The following is a 15,321-nucleotide window of genomic DNA, read 5'->3' as shown; positions in this document are numbered from 1 at the left end:
TTGCAGGGAGTCTCAGATCTCGCGTGTAATGCGTCACGCGGTCCTCTTTCCTTTTGGGGTTGGCGTGGTGAGCGGACGTGCTTTACTCTCTGTGAGGAAAGTGGGACCGTGAGGGAAGAAAAAGACCGAGGAAGAGACCAGGACTGGGCTAGAACTGAAGGAGGACTGAGCCAGGAGGTGAGGGGCGGGCCTGGTGGCGGCCGCAGCCGTTATTGGCGGCGGCGGCGGCGGCATTTGGGGGCGGCATCTCCCGTGAGGCGGTCGGTTGACTAGGCCGCAGCGGCCATGGCCATAAACTTTGGCGACTACGCCAGCGGGTTCCGTCACTGCGATGTGATCAGATTCATCAACAATGAGGTCCTTACGAACGGGGGCGGCCCTGATTTCTACCAGGCCTTTCGCTCGCAGCCCTGGAATGAGGTAGAGGACCGGCTGCGGGCCGTCCTCGCTGACCCAAAGGTGCCGCGCGCCATGAAGAGGGCCTGTGCCTGGAGCGCGCTGGCCTTGAGCGTGCGTGTGGGCGCGAGGCAGCAGGAGGAGCAGGCGACCCAGGTCCGGTGGCTGCAGGAGCGGGTTGGGGAGCGTGAGGTGGCTTACTGGGCCCTGGCCGCTGAGCTGCAGCGCCTGCGCGAGGAGCACGACGAGGCAGCAGTGCAGCTACGATGCGCACGGGCCGCCCTGCGGCAGGTGATACATGACCGAGATACACTGCACGGGCGACTGCGTCAGGTCGAGAGATCAGCCCAGGTAGCCCCACTGGCCGATCGGATGGTGCCTGGGCCTCAACCTTTGCAGCCTGTGGCCACAGCATGGCCCATGGATACAAATGGGCAGGGCCAGATGGTGGCTATGGTGCCACTCGGCATGCCGCATTCAGAGGGTCAGATGGCAGCCCCAGCAGGTGTGCTTTATGTACCGGCACCCCAGAGCCTCTGGGTCCAAGCCATGCCACCCCCTCTGCCAATGTCAGTGGCACATCCATACCCATTGCCTGTGCCATTCCCAATGGAATTCCTGTACTCCACACCTCTACCACCCTCAGCAGGAGAAGCAGCAATGGCAGCAACAGCAGCAGTCATACCCCAGATGTCTACTCCAGTAATCTACCCACCTGGCCCGTGGGCTGCAGTGGGGGCCCAAGGAGAGATGGCCCCACCGTATGACCAGTGTTGCTATGGCCAGGAGAAAGATCCTGAGAACCTCCAGGGGATAGTTTCCCTGGAGGACAGTGGAAGCCACAGCCAAGAGAAAGATTTTGTGTGTCCCCAGGGGACATCCTCCCTGGGGGACAGCAGAAGCCACAGCCAGAAAGAAGATCCTGAGAGGCCCCAGGGGGAAGCCCCCCTTGGAGATAGCAAGAACCACAGCCAGAAGGAATGTCCAGTGATGCCCCAGGAGAAGAACCCCCTGGAGAACAGCAAGAGCCACAACCAAGAAGAAGGTCCAGAGACACCCCAGGGGACATCTCCCCTGGGGGCCAGCACAAGCCATGGTGTGAGAAAAAGCCCAAAGAAACAGCAGCCTCAGGAGGAGAAGGCCAAGCAACCAAAAGGGAAAAAAGCCTCAGATTCCCAGCATGGGGCGAAGCCTGCCTTAGGCTTCAATCCAAAGAATTGGGAGTGCCCGTGGTGTAAAGAGATGAATTATCCATGGCGCAAGGCCTGCTACAAATGCAAGCAAGTCTGCGTGGTAGATGAGAGTGAAGGCCTGGACGCAGGACAAACCGAATAATTAATTTCAGGAAGGTAAGTAAGAATGGAAACACTCCAAAGAAAAACCAGTTTCCTAACAATCCCTCCTCTTTTGATCAAAAAGTAACTCATTTACTTCACAGAAAATTTGAAAAGCCAAATTATGATACAGAAAACTAAATAAAATAATCCATTATCCCATTACCCAAATTAAGCAATTTTTATCATCTGAGTATACACACAGATACACACACACATTTATATTCTTATTTTGTACACTTATTTTAACAAAGATAGATTACTTTGAATATCACACTTTTAAAATAGGGGATTTCTCCTAATTTCTTTTTAAGTTTGCAGGTGCTGGATTCTGGATGGCTGATGCTGATTGGCTGACACCCTGGAGACGCTGAAGTCATGAAGATTTTTTTTTCTTTTTCACTCATTTCTGTTTTGTTAACCTTTTCCTGAAAATGCCATGTCTTTGCCTGTGTTTTTAGAGTTATAAGCTATATTGAATTTTAGGAGCACTGTTTTTCCTTAAAAATGCTATTGTTCCTTTGTAAACTACTGCAGTATTCATGTTTGCTTCTTGTTTTTAAGTTTTATAGGCGAGGGCCTGTTTTTGTGTCTCTGAACCCCATGCAATTTGCTTGTTGCTGAAGAATCTGAACCTATTCCATTAGAAGATCTCCCAAGAGCCTAAAAAAATAACACTTCATTTCTGACTGACCCACATCTCAGTGAGCACCCCCCCCGCCCCATGGCTGAAGCCAAGTGGAGTGAGAAGTTAGGGAAGAAGAGATGCTTTGGCACTTATTAGCAGGAAAAAGGGGGCAAAATAATTTTGTTAGGACTTAATATCTCCTTTGGGACATAGAATTAATTCAGAAGTGTTGGGGGGGGTTGCAGTGTTAAATTTTATAGATGATAGCAAATTTGATGGATTTCATTTAACTAAACAGTTATTGACTGCCTAGTGTGTGATAGGAGCTAGAATTATATGTTATTATCTAGTGCACACATAACTTTTTGGTGAGTTTGGTTAGATGACTGGAGAGAGCATAATTTGAGATACATTATAGATCAGAGGTGACTTATTTGTCTTGCATGTAGTGTGACCTTCAGGTAAACCTAATTGATAATAACATCCAGATATTTCTGCAGTTCTGGGAGCAACATCAAAGAGATTTTTGTGAAGGGACTTGATTGCTGAACTTCTCATCTCATTGGTCCCAGGTGAGACAAATGACTAGTGGCAAAGATCAGGAAAGTGGCCTCACAAAGTTGCAGGCAGGACTTTTCTGATACTCTCCTGATTTCCTCCCTTGAGAGGGACAGCTAGTTTCCTGGCTGCCTGAAAGACCACTGGGTGACTGTCTTAAAGAAGGACAGTACTTGGGGGAGTCTTGGCTACACACTCGAGCCTTCAGCTTCAGGCAGTCACCATCCCAAGCCCCTTTCCAGTCAGTGGATGAGGAACAAAATGGATTCCAAGGACAGACATCGTGCTATATGGATGGTGCTTCTCTTGGGAGGACTAATTGGACTAAAAATAGAACTGGACTGGGACACGCACTCTTGACAATGCCCATGGGCCCTTCTCTTCCACTTGGTGTGTTTTCTGCAGGCTCTCTGCTCCCGTGAGGCAGATGCTACAAGCCACGGGGAGGCAGGGTTGAGCTCAGGGGGTGGGGACGTTAGATCAGCCTCCAGTCGGACCAAAAAGTGTCCTTGAGTTCCCCCCAGGAGATTCCAGCTCACCAAACTCAACCTTTGTCAGAGGTTTTTTGTTTCTAACTAGTAATAAAGAGTGTGCACTTACGTGCTGTGTCTTCTGTGTAATGTGTACCTTGGGGCAGGTTTGCTCAGTTTAAATCTGCATTTTCCCTCTATCCCACCAAGGTGATGGGAAAGTTCAATCTCATTCACTGTTGAAGGGCCCCTCCTCTTCCTGTGAGTTACCTAAGAATGGGAGGGGGAGGGCCTTCTATGGGGTCTTCAATCCATTGTTATTGTCGCTGGTACTCTCACTGTCCAAGTCAATGTGGTCCCTTGAGGGTGGGCATGTCTGCTTCTCCACAGCCAATGGGGGTTGGAGGTGTCTGCCAGTGCTGGAAGCCCTGATGCCCAGGGTCCAGTCTCCCTAAATGCCCCATGCAGCCATTTTCCTCTGGGGCTCTGCCTTCTCCCTACGGTCCTGGCACAGAATAAGGAGTGCTTTGCTATTATAAGCAGTGTTCTCCTCCTTTCTGTTCTCTAAGTCACTCTTGTCTCTCTTAGCCTAATTTGGTCCAAGTGGTCAGGATTATAGAAAACTAAATACAGGCTGGTGGCATAAACCTCTCCTGGGATAAGTGGGGGCCAAGATCTGGACACCTTGGAATGGGTATGGTGAGATGAGGGGGTAGACGATAAAAATGACCCTGTCATACCAGAACTCTCTTCTCTCAGAGATGACTAACCATAAGAGCCTTGGCTCCTTGGGATAGGAATGCGGGAAAAGAAGAGGGCTTTCGGAATAAACGCAAAACTATTTGAGGGGGAGGAGAGGAGATCCTAATGTCCTCTGTACACTTGGAAAGATGGGCATGTGCTGTGATTTTTCCTGCTGGATCTAAATTCAGCACTGGTCCAATAGAGGGAAAATACAAATGATGGTAGAGGAAAGGAGGAAAGAATCAGGCCTGGCAGCAGCTGCTGCCATTACTGATGGTAGAGATGGGCCTGGTCCCTTACAGGCACTTATGAAGGTGGTGATGCTGGAGGAGGGATATGGGTATTTCTCTGAGCAGAAGAGTGCAAGGGAAGTGGGAAGAGGCCTTTTAATTCCTGTAGGAGCTTCAGAGTAACAGAAGAAAAATTCTGTGTGGAGAAAGCGAAGGATCATAGCAATATTCTCCACTCCACCTCCTCACCCATTCTATCACCTCATACCTGCTACTGGACCCTACACAGGAGCAGTGCCTCCAAACACCCATTCCCATTTCCATAATTAGTATGCTATCTATCATTTAACCCCTTCCACTCCCACTAGCAAAAGCAGAATCAGAAGAAGCACCTCAAATAAGAGCACTTCCTGTGAGAGCATCTGCTGCTAGCATAGCGTATCGGCAGGTAGAGGTTACGGAAAAAGTCCCTTTGGTAGACAAAACGTGGTGGCCACTTCCATGGTAGAATGGACAGGAACAAGGGGCTCAGCATTTCTTAAGATCCCTTAGGGATGAGAGAATTATACCTTATTCCAAGGGACTGGAATGATGAAAGTGGTAAGAAATGATTCCTGGGATGCAACCATGCTCCAAATGAAGGCGATGTCTGATCCTGAACAGGAATTCTGTCTTATTATGGGACAGTACTCTTTGATTTCAGAAATGTAAGAGAAGACCAAGGACATCTGAAACAAAAGAAATCAATTTCTTGAGTATGTCTCTGATTATAAATATAGCTATAAAAAATAGCTATAAACATAGCTTAATTTCGCTTTAGAAAAATTAGAAAACAGAAAAAAAGAAAAAAAAAACCAGCCAGAATCTCACCACTAGAGGTACCACTGTTTATATTTTTTTGTGTTTAATTCCATATCTGTACACATACACACACAGATTGGCATGATAGATTTTTTAAACATCCTTTACATGCAATTGTACATATTTTATAGTCTTTTTTTTTTAATTTTTGGGGGGGTACACCAAGTTCAATCATCTGTTTTTATACACATATCCCCATATTCCCTCCCTCCCTTGACTCCCCCCCACCCTCCCTCGAGTCCACCCCACCCTCCCCGCCCCAGTCCTCTAAGGCATCTTCCATCCTCGAGTTGAACTCCCTTTGTTATACAACAACTTCCCACTGGCTATCTATTTTACAGTTGGTAGTATATATATGTCTGTGCTACTCTCTCACTTCGTCTCAGCTTCCCCTTCACCCCCCACCCCCTCCCAAACCTCGAGTTCTCCAGTCCATTCTCTGCACCTGCATCCTTGTTCTTGTCACTGAGTTCATCAGTACCATTTTTAGATTCCGTATATGTGAGTTAGCATACAATATTTGTCTTTCTCTTTCTGACTTCCTTCACTCTGTATGACAGACTGTAGGTCTATCCACCTCATTATGTATATATTTTTAATTGTGATAAAAAATCAACATGAGATCTACCCTCTTAACAAAATTTTAACTCTAAAATTTAATGACCTTGTTAAGTATAAATACAATGTTCTATAGCAGGTCTCTAGAACTATTTCATCTTGCATAACTGAAACTTTATAGCCTTATTTTAAATTAATATATTAATATTTTTTTTTACACCTGGGTGCCCCAGTGTTGGAGGCCCCTTGTCCATGCCACCTATTAAGCAAAGCCCAGTCCTCCTCAATGCCTTCCCTCCTACTCAGAGTCACAGTGCAGCACCGCCTCGGCTCAGGGCCTGCGGGCAGCTGTCTGGGACAGGGCTCTGGCTCAGAGGCTGTGCAGGGGCAGGACTGCCCGAGGCAAGAACGGTGGAGTGAACTGCACATGCAAGAGGTGCAAGTTTCTCCTGGGGCAGTGACGTGGGTGTCTGGCCAGGAACCGTGGGGCCCCAAGGTCCAAGGCAAAAGCAACCCAAACGCACCGGTTCCACTGCACATCGCTGGGGCCAGTTGTTCCTTCCAGCAGTAGTGAGGTGTCCAGAATTCATCCCAGGAGACCATCGCTGCCTGTACCCGGAGCCTCTCCCCTGAAGAACAGACTCAGGGAACTGCTCTCTCGGACCCAACCCAAACGCCAGCACCCTGCGATGGGGAAACTGGCCCATTTACCCAAGTCCCTCCATCCGGAAATGTTCTCTTTTCAACGGCATAGGGGATGGCCGGGGCGAGGGCCAGGGCCTGGTCCGGGTGGGTGGAGTGTGGCGTTTCCTAGGAAGGTTAAAACAGGCTGCATTTGGAGCACACAGGGTATACTTTGCGGCTTCGGGTGTGTGTGCAGGTGTAAATGCGGGTACAGATGGAGGGGCAGGGAGAGAATGGGCTAGGACACGGTGACTGCACCAGGTGGCTCAGAATATGGCGGAAACAGGCTCAAGCTATGACCACCACTACCACACGCTCCAGAGGAAGCCAAATCTCGCGGGATGTTGCGGGATCTCGGGAGTTCTACGGCGGCTGGCAGGGGAGCCCTAGGATGAGAAACACCCGGGTGTGGAGGAGGTCGGAGGCCTGTGCTCACAGACTCTTTCGCAAGGAGTGTCGCTCGCGCCATCTATCAAACAAACCCCATCCTCATCGATGCCTCACTCCCCCACTCAGAGTCACTGTGCGGTGCCAGTTTCCAGGGGCCCCTGGCCCGGTGTTGGGGACGAGGCTCAGGCCCGGTGTTGGGGACGAGGCTCAGGCCCGGTGTTGGGGACCAGGCTCAGGCCCGGAGGCTGAGCAGGGGCGGGACTGCTGACGCCAGAAAAGGTGAGTGAACTGAATATGTGATATATTAACATTTTAATATTAATCCGTGAACAGCATCAACAAAAAATGTATGTGATAAGATATTCCCATGAGCCCTAAATATAAGAGGCTGGGGGGCAAATGATAGCTACAAGACCTGAACTGTGAGGGAATGAGCATAGAGAAACAATGGATCATCCCACAGACCAGAAAGTAGGAAAACCCTAAAATACTCTGCGAACCAAAGTACTCTAGAAGTATTTACTAGAAAACACAGTGGACCAATTTGAGAAAAGCAAATGGAACTAGAATGGGTGCAAGCGATATGTGGTAAGGTTGGTGGGGTTGGATCATCTAGCCATTATGAACTCTCAAAACTGCAGCCCAAGCTCTCTTACAGGACAAACGCACACCGAGAGGAGAGATGTCATTCTGCTCTGTATTCTCTTTTCTAATAACTTTGTTTGGGATTTTACATCTGTCATTTTCTGTTATTCATTTTTGAATGAAATTAGTTTTCCTAAACTTGTAGAAGGAGGCATGATTCAGCAGAACTTTTCTAACATCTCACAACTCATATCATTTGTTTTGGTGTGGTCTTCAAAAAGCAGCTTGGTTTCTTACGGTTCTGGAGGCTGGAAGTTCAAAATCAAGGTGTTAGCAGACTTGGGTTGTGAGGGGTGTGCAGGAAGGATCTGTTCCAGACTCCTCTCCTTAGCTTATAGATGGCCATCTTCTACCAGTTCCTCTTCAGATCATCTTCCCTCTGTGTGTATCTCTGTGTCCGTATTTCTGCTTTTTATAAAGATACCAATCATATTGGATTAGGGCCCACCCTAATGACCTAATCTTTAATTATATCTGCAGTGACCCTGTTTCCAAGTAAGGTCACATTTTGAGGTACTGGAGTTTAGTATTTCATCATGTGAATTTTTAGGGGACACAGTTCAACTCATAAGAATCCTAAGTACAGTTTTTTTCTACCTAGATATCTGAATTTAAGAACAATTAAAACTCTCAAAGCTCTTAGAACTTTTTTCTAGTATAGTGAGTAAACTAGATTTGAATCTCAGCACTGCCAGTTGTTAGCTGTGTGATATTAAGCAAGTTCCTTATCACTTCTGTGCCTCAGTTTTCCCATCTATAAAATGGGAATAATACCTACTGAATAGCATTGTTATGGAGATTAAATGAGATAATATGCGAAAACACACTTAGAACAGTACTGGCTTCAGTTTATAAAGTAATTTGTGTGATTTTTTTTTTCTTACTCAGAAGTAACAGTTAAACCTAACTGATTAGTATTAAACAGGTAATCTCTCTGGATAGTTACCAAATAAAATACAGGCATATGCTAATGTACAATTTTAGACTTTCTTACTAATGAGAGACAGGGTTTCTACTCATATTCCTAATGGTTTTTTAAAAGAGTGTTCATTTGGCTGATGGGAACATAGTGCTCAAGAAACAAAGTCTTGAGTTCTATTCTACCTAGGGCAATTATCTCCATGATTTAAGTAATTGAGTGAATCAGCTACAGATCAGTTGGTATAGATATCACTCATTGAATATAATGAAAGCTTTAAAAGATAAATCAACTTTTCCATTTTTAAAGTAATATCATCTCTTGGTGATTCTTGTTTTACAGAGAAGGAAAAAGCATTCTTAATTTCTGAAGAGGAAAAAATTTAACTAGCAACACATTAATTTGATTCCAGCAGCTAAAATTTCAGTTGAATGTACCACAGTTTATTTATTATTGCAAGTATTGTGGTGTAGTTGGGCCACCATGCCTTTTCTTCTGAGTGGTCATCTTCCTATACTGTAATCATATTTTGAAGATCAGTCTGTTGCTAACAGAAGAGTGATTTGTATTGTTGATGTAATAGAATTACTGTGTGAGTGTAGCAAATTGGAGCTTTTCATTACAAACACTATCATAATTGATCATTTTAGCTGTTAGTTAGGGTAACTTAAATGTGACTTGTAATTTCCACAACTTGAAATCAATGGAGTACTTTTATTTTAATTTTTTAAGAACTTTTATTGAGCTACAGTTAACAGACAATAAACTGCATATATTTAGAGTGTACAATTTGGTATCCCAATCTCCCAATTCATTCCCCCTCAGCCCTCTCCGCTTTCCCCACTTGGGGTCCATATGTTTGTTCTCTACATCTGTGTCTCTATTTCTGCCTTGCAAACCAGTTGGAGTACATTTATTTTTAATTAAAAGAATGACAAAATAAGATCTAGGGAAAATGTGAAAATAGAAACAGTAAGTTAGTTTTAAGTACTGTATTAGTTATCTATTGGTGTGTAACAAATTACCCAGAATTTCACAGTTTAAAGCCATGTACATTTATTATCTCACAGTTTCTATGGGTCAGAAATCTGGATATGGTTTAACTGGGCCCCCTGCTTCAGGATCTCTTTCAAGGCTGCAATCAGAGTGTCAGCCAGGGCTACAGGCTCACATGAAGGCTCCACTGTGGAAGGAGTCACTTCTTTTTCTTTTTTCTTTTTTAATATGTTATTTATTTATTTATTTATTTATTTATTTATTGGCTGCATTGGGTCTTATTGCTACACGTGGGGTTTCTCCAGTTGTGGTGAGTAGGGGCTATGCTTTGCTGTGGTGCGCACGCTTCTCATTGTGGTGGCTTCTCTTGTTGTGGAGCACAGGCTCTAGGCACATGGGCTTCAGTAGTTGTGGCACGTGGGCTTAGTAGTTGTGGCTCTCAGGCCCTAGAGTGCAGGCTCAGTAGTTGTGGTGCACAGGCTTAGTTGCTCTGCAGCATGTGGGATCTTCCCAGACCAGGGATCAAACCAGTGTCCCCTGCATTGGCAGGTGGATTCTTAACCACTGGGCCACCAGGGAAGTCCCAGGATTCACTTCTAAGCTCACTTTCTTGGTTGTTGATAGATGTGGTAAGCAGAATAATGGTTCCCTAAAGAAACCTATGTCCTAATCCCTGGAACATGTGAATATGTTATGTTACATGGCAAAGGGGAATTAAAGTTGCAAATAGGAGTTAAGGTTGTTAATCAGCTGACCTTAAAATAGGGAGATCATCCTGGATTACCTGGGTGAGCCCAGTATAATCACAAGGGGCGTTAAAGGTGAAAGTGGGAGGCAGAAGAGAAATCAGTGTGAGAGTGATACAATGTGAGAAAGACACAGCTGGCCATTTATTGCTGAATGGCTTTGAAGATAGAAAGGGTGGGGTGTGAGCCAAAAAATGTGGTTATGTTGTCAAACCCAAGTTTATATGCCTGATGCACAGTGAGGCCAAAGAAACCAAAATGTGGGAGTGTGGAGCAGAGAAGGGTTTATCGCAGGACCGAGCAATGGGTACGGGTGGCTCATGCTCAAAAGACCTGAACTCCCCAGTAGTTTTCAAGGAAGAGTTTTTATAGGCAAAATTTGAGGGGAGGGCTGCAGGGTGTGTGACCTTCCTCTGATTGGTTGGTGGGGAGGTAACAGGGTGATGTTCCAGGAATCTCAATCATCAGCCTTCTGGTTCCGATCAGTTTGGGGTCCATGTGCCTGTGCTCAGCCTAAAGTTGTCATCCTCCACCTGGGTGGGGGCCTTAATTCCTGTAGAAGAACTCAGAGATGTGTATCACATTGAGTAATCCCTTCAGGAGGAACCAGAACCCTGCCACATGGGCTGCACTATCATCTTTTGACTGCATTTCCTTTATTTCTGTATGCCCTCACTCCTCTAATTAGTTAGCTGTTTGAATCTGCCCTTTGGAACACAGGGAAGGTCTAAGAGGCTGAAACTTTTTCCTTCAAACGAGAAACGGGGGACAAGAAAAGCTTTTGTACTTGGGAGGGCCCCACAGGGTTCTGCCTGATCTCAGTTAGCTTCTGGAAATTAGAACAGGCGAGGAAATGGATTCTTCGTAGAACCTCCAGAAAAGAATGCAGCGCTGCTGATATCTTAAGTGTAGCCCAGTGAGATTCAGTTCAAACTTCTGATTTCCAGAACTGTAAGATAATAAACTTGTGTTGTCTTAAACTGCTAAGCTTGTGATAATTTCTTATAGCAGCAATAGGAAACAAATGCAGCAGGATTCAATTCTTCAAGGGTTATTGGAGTGAGGGCCTCAGTTCCTTTCTGGTGGTTGGCTGAAGGCCATCCTCAGTTCCTTGTGATGTGAACCTCTCCAGCTTGATTCATCAGAGCAACCACTCAAAAAGAGCAAAAATGAGAGAGTGAGAGAACTGAAAAGATGAAGTCACAGTGTTTTGTAGCTAGTTACAGAAGGGATATCTTATCACTTTTGGTGTATTCCATTTGTTAGAAGCCAGTCATTAGCTTCAGCCCACAGTGGAGGGGAGGGGATTACATAAGATTGTAAACTTGAGGAGTCAGGGGACTACGTCAGAAGCTGCCTACTACAAGTACTGATACAAAACTCATAGTATTTTCTTCATGTATAAAATCATGTGAACTTCCAGCTGGCTCATTGTTCTTACTTTATTTAGTTTTCTTTCTCATCTGCTGTACTTTCTTTAAAATATGTATGTATATGGATATATAGAAATATGAAGAGAACGTGAATGAAAAATTGTGTTGTGATCTCTGGTGGAAGGATTTCAGGACCTTTAAAATGTTGTTCTTTTCAAGTTTTACAATGAGCATGTTTTATATATATATAATCAAAATTAAAATTTTATGAAACTATTTGAAAAGTTAGAAGATAAAACTTTCCACATTATAAATGCCCCATACTAATTTTCATATGTGCATTGGGTTCTTAGCTTACTTTTTGTTGACTATAAGTCATATTCTGCATTCATGAACCAACATTGTTTTTCATTGCAGAATAAGTGGGTCATAGGATTCATTGGAAAAATAATTAAAGGACTTAGAATGAATTCAAAATTTATTATGAAAATACAGAAACCTCTCTTAACCTCTTATGAGAGTTACATAGCAACAGAACTTTGCAATAATAAGCTGATTCTTTAAAACCACACACACAAGGTCTTATATGCGTCTAAGACCTTCAGCTGTTTTTTATGGAGTTTGTCATACTTCTGGATAGTTCCATATTTAGACATGTTGAAGCAAGTCTCAACTGAAAAAAAGCCACTTTTCCCCTGATTTGTTATAAGTAAGGAGATTTGTCGTAACACTGAAAGTGAAGGATTCTGCTCTGAGTTTTCTCTGGAAAAAAATGACAACTTGGCAGTGATTCAAATTGGACATCCTTTTACCTTTATAAGAAAAGCGAAGTGAACATACTGATTTGATTTCCTCATAATAATGAGTTACATGACCAGCTAAAACACTAGCAAAGAATAATTCACATATAATTACATTCTGTCCCTAGGAAAAATTGAGTGCTTTATAAAACTACTTTGAGCTAAGATAATGTGAAAAGAAAAACATTGTTTTTTGGAAAAATATATCCACAACATGGCTTTTTGTTATATTCCTTACTTTTAAAAGAAAGATATAGCATCCATTATTAGATTGGAGTAACTCACCTTTTCTTCTGCCTGCAATTTGGTTTTACACATTGAATACTTTATGTTTGAGTAAAATAATTTATAATTGTGTGTATGTGTGTGTAATCTCATATGAAAGACCAATATTTCTCTGAAGCTTAAAGTCATAGCTTCTCCTGGCCAGAGAAAAGGTGACCAAATAAACAAATGACTTTATCTGCTGTGGCATTTAGCAAATGCACGTTAACATTTATTTTCTTTTGATGCCTGTTGTTTGCACTTGTAATATTCTGTGAGATGTTAAAAAAGGCAAAATAAAATTAATAGTGCCTAATAATAATGATGAGAAAGTAATTGAAGGAATATTTGAAAATGTGTTTATCCTCTATAGCATGAGAGACAACACATGATGTTGTAGGACTACTTTTATTTTTACCTTTAAAAAAATAAAGGCAAACATGCATAAGATTTACCAAGTAAAGAGAAATATATATATTAGAGTATTTGTGTTCATTTACTGTTACTATTTTCTGTTAACTTTTTTTTCTTTTTTAAGTTTACTTATTGGCTGTGTTGGGTCTTCATTGCTGCGCACGGGCTTTCTCTAGTTGCAGTGAGTGGGGGCTACTCTTTGTTGCAGTGCACAGGCTTCTCATTGCAGTGGCTTTTCTTCCTGTGGAGCACGGGCTCTAGGTGCCCACAGGCTCTAGGCATGCAGGGGCTCTAGGTGCGGGCTTCAGTAGTTGTGGCTCATGAGCTCTAAAGTGCAGGCTCAGCAGTTGTGACGCAAGGGCTTAGCTGCTTCGTGGCATGTGGGATCTTCCTGGACCAGGGATTGAACCCATGTCTCCTGCATTGTCAGGAGGATTCTTAACCACTGTGCTACCAGGGAAGCCCTTCTGTTAACTTTTGATATTTATAGTTGCGGCTTTAAACTGAACAAAACACATCACTCCTGGAAATCATTCGTTTTTGTGTAAGTAGGTACACTCATGTGGATAAAATTTATGTTTTGATCACCTAATACTTTAAGTACCTAAGTTTCATGATGATTGTATGTTATGATATGCTTTGGTATGCCAAACTATGCTGTGATATATTACAGGATACCTTACTGCCTAGTGGCCATATAGCTGCTTTCCCAGAAGTGGTGATAAACATGGTTAGGAATGTAACAGTGATTAATACCATCAGTGACATGATTAGTGGAATCAGTCATTTTCTTTCAGGTGCTTTTTTAAACTCTTTGTTTTGAGAAGTAGCTTGCCAAAACAACTGACAAAAAAGAGCCTGTTCAGGGGAATTTGTAAACAATTAAGAAATTCAGCAATGCTTTGGTAATCCAACTTTTTGGTGATTTACATATTGTTTTTGTTATTTTAATGATTGAATAATCTAAAGACTATTATCTTATTAGGAATGTTCCTAAGGGGATTTTTCCTTACAATTAAAAAAATAGTTTGCCAAAATGGGCAATATTTGAAATGACTGTGCTGTTTACCAGCTACCAAAGGAATAGAACATCTGAATGTCTGGAGCGAACTCAAATTTGCTCCCAGCAAATCTGTCTGCAACTGAGGATTCAGGTTTTATTTATCCAATACTAAAATAAAAGTGAAAAAAAAATCTGCCATACCCTTAGTATTTTTTTTAATATGTGTAAGTGCAGCTATACAGATATTTTGAAAATATTCAGGTGAAATTGTCTTCTTTAATCTGTTCGTCATCAGAGAGATGTATTAGTTTCCATCTAGCTACTTGAAGTTTATCATGGAGTTTATTATACTTTTTCCTTTAAAATATGTGTTTCTAGTACAAGTTTCAAATTTGTTTTATGCCAAAGCAGTCAGCTAATATGTATCATGTATAAGGTTTAATATAAGGATTTGCAATCCTTGGAGTTTTAATATTCTATCTTTTAAAATTATTGTTATTTAGGGACAATCCTAAGTCCACAAAAGGATGTATAACATATATATTTATTTTTAAGAGTATTTACTTTGGAAGTTGGAAGGGACCTTAAAGGTCACTGGACATCAGAACATTCCAATACTTCAATGCTATTTGCAACATTCCTCAAAGTGATTGGTTTCCAAGTGTCTGAGTGAATTGTTTACTCCCTCATTCTACCCAGGAACTTATAACTTTCAGAGAAAGCAAAGTTTTTCCTTATACCAAGATGAAAGCTGACATGTGGCAACTTTCACCCAACAGTCCCAATTTCTTTTTTTAGGAGTTTACAAAAGTAATCTAGTATCTTTCTGTTGGCTTCTCTTTTTCAGATTAAACATCACTAGTTCCTTTACCTATTCTTCATATAAAATGCTTTCAAGTTCTCTCATCATTTTGACTCCTTTTATATAAACAGATTGTCTCTCTCTCTCTCTCTCTTTTTTTTTTTTTTGGCTGAGTTGGGTCTTTGTTGCTTCACGCGGGCTTTCTCTAGTTGTAGCGAGTGGGGGCTGCTCTTCATTGAGGTGCATGAGTTTCTCAGTGCAGTGGCTTCTCTTGTTGTGGAGCATGGGCTCTAGGTGCATGGGCTTCAATAGTTGTGGCACATGGGCTCAATAGTTGTGGCTTGCGGGCTCTAGAGCACAGGCTCAGTAGTTGTGGCGCACGGGCTTAGTTGTTCTGCGGCATGTGGGATCTTCCCAAACCAGGGCTCGAACCCATGTCTCCTGTCTTGGCAGGCAGATTCTTAACCTCAGCGCCACCAGAGAAGTCCCATAAATAGATTCTTAAG

General features: G+C 43.1%; 1 protein-coding gene across 1 annotated transcript; it reads left to right on the top strand.

The window, feature by feature from the left end:
- The first annotated feature begins 285 nt into the window (after positions 1-285).
- LOC130841392 (testis-expressed protein 13D-like) lies at positions 286-1,731 on the top strand. The gene has a single exon (XM_057717573.1). It carries the CDS (start codon positions 286-288, stop codon positions 1,729-1,731), a length of 1,446 nt encoding a protein of 481 aa, XP_057573556.1.
- Positions 1,732-15,321: the final 13,590 nt, after the last annotated feature.

The sequence above is a fragment of the Hippopotamus amphibius genome, chromosome X (assembly GCF_030028045.1).
Source record: "Hippopotamus amphibius kiboko isolate mHipAmp2 chromosome X, mHipAmp2.hap2, whole genome shotgun sequence".
Taxonomy (NCBI): Eukaryota; Metazoa; Chordata; class Mammalia; order Artiodactyla; family Hippopotamidae; genus Hippopotamus; species Hippopotamus amphibius.
The sequence above is the reverse complement of the archived record's forward strand: the minus strand, read 5'-3'. Positions and strand labels throughout refer to the sequence as shown.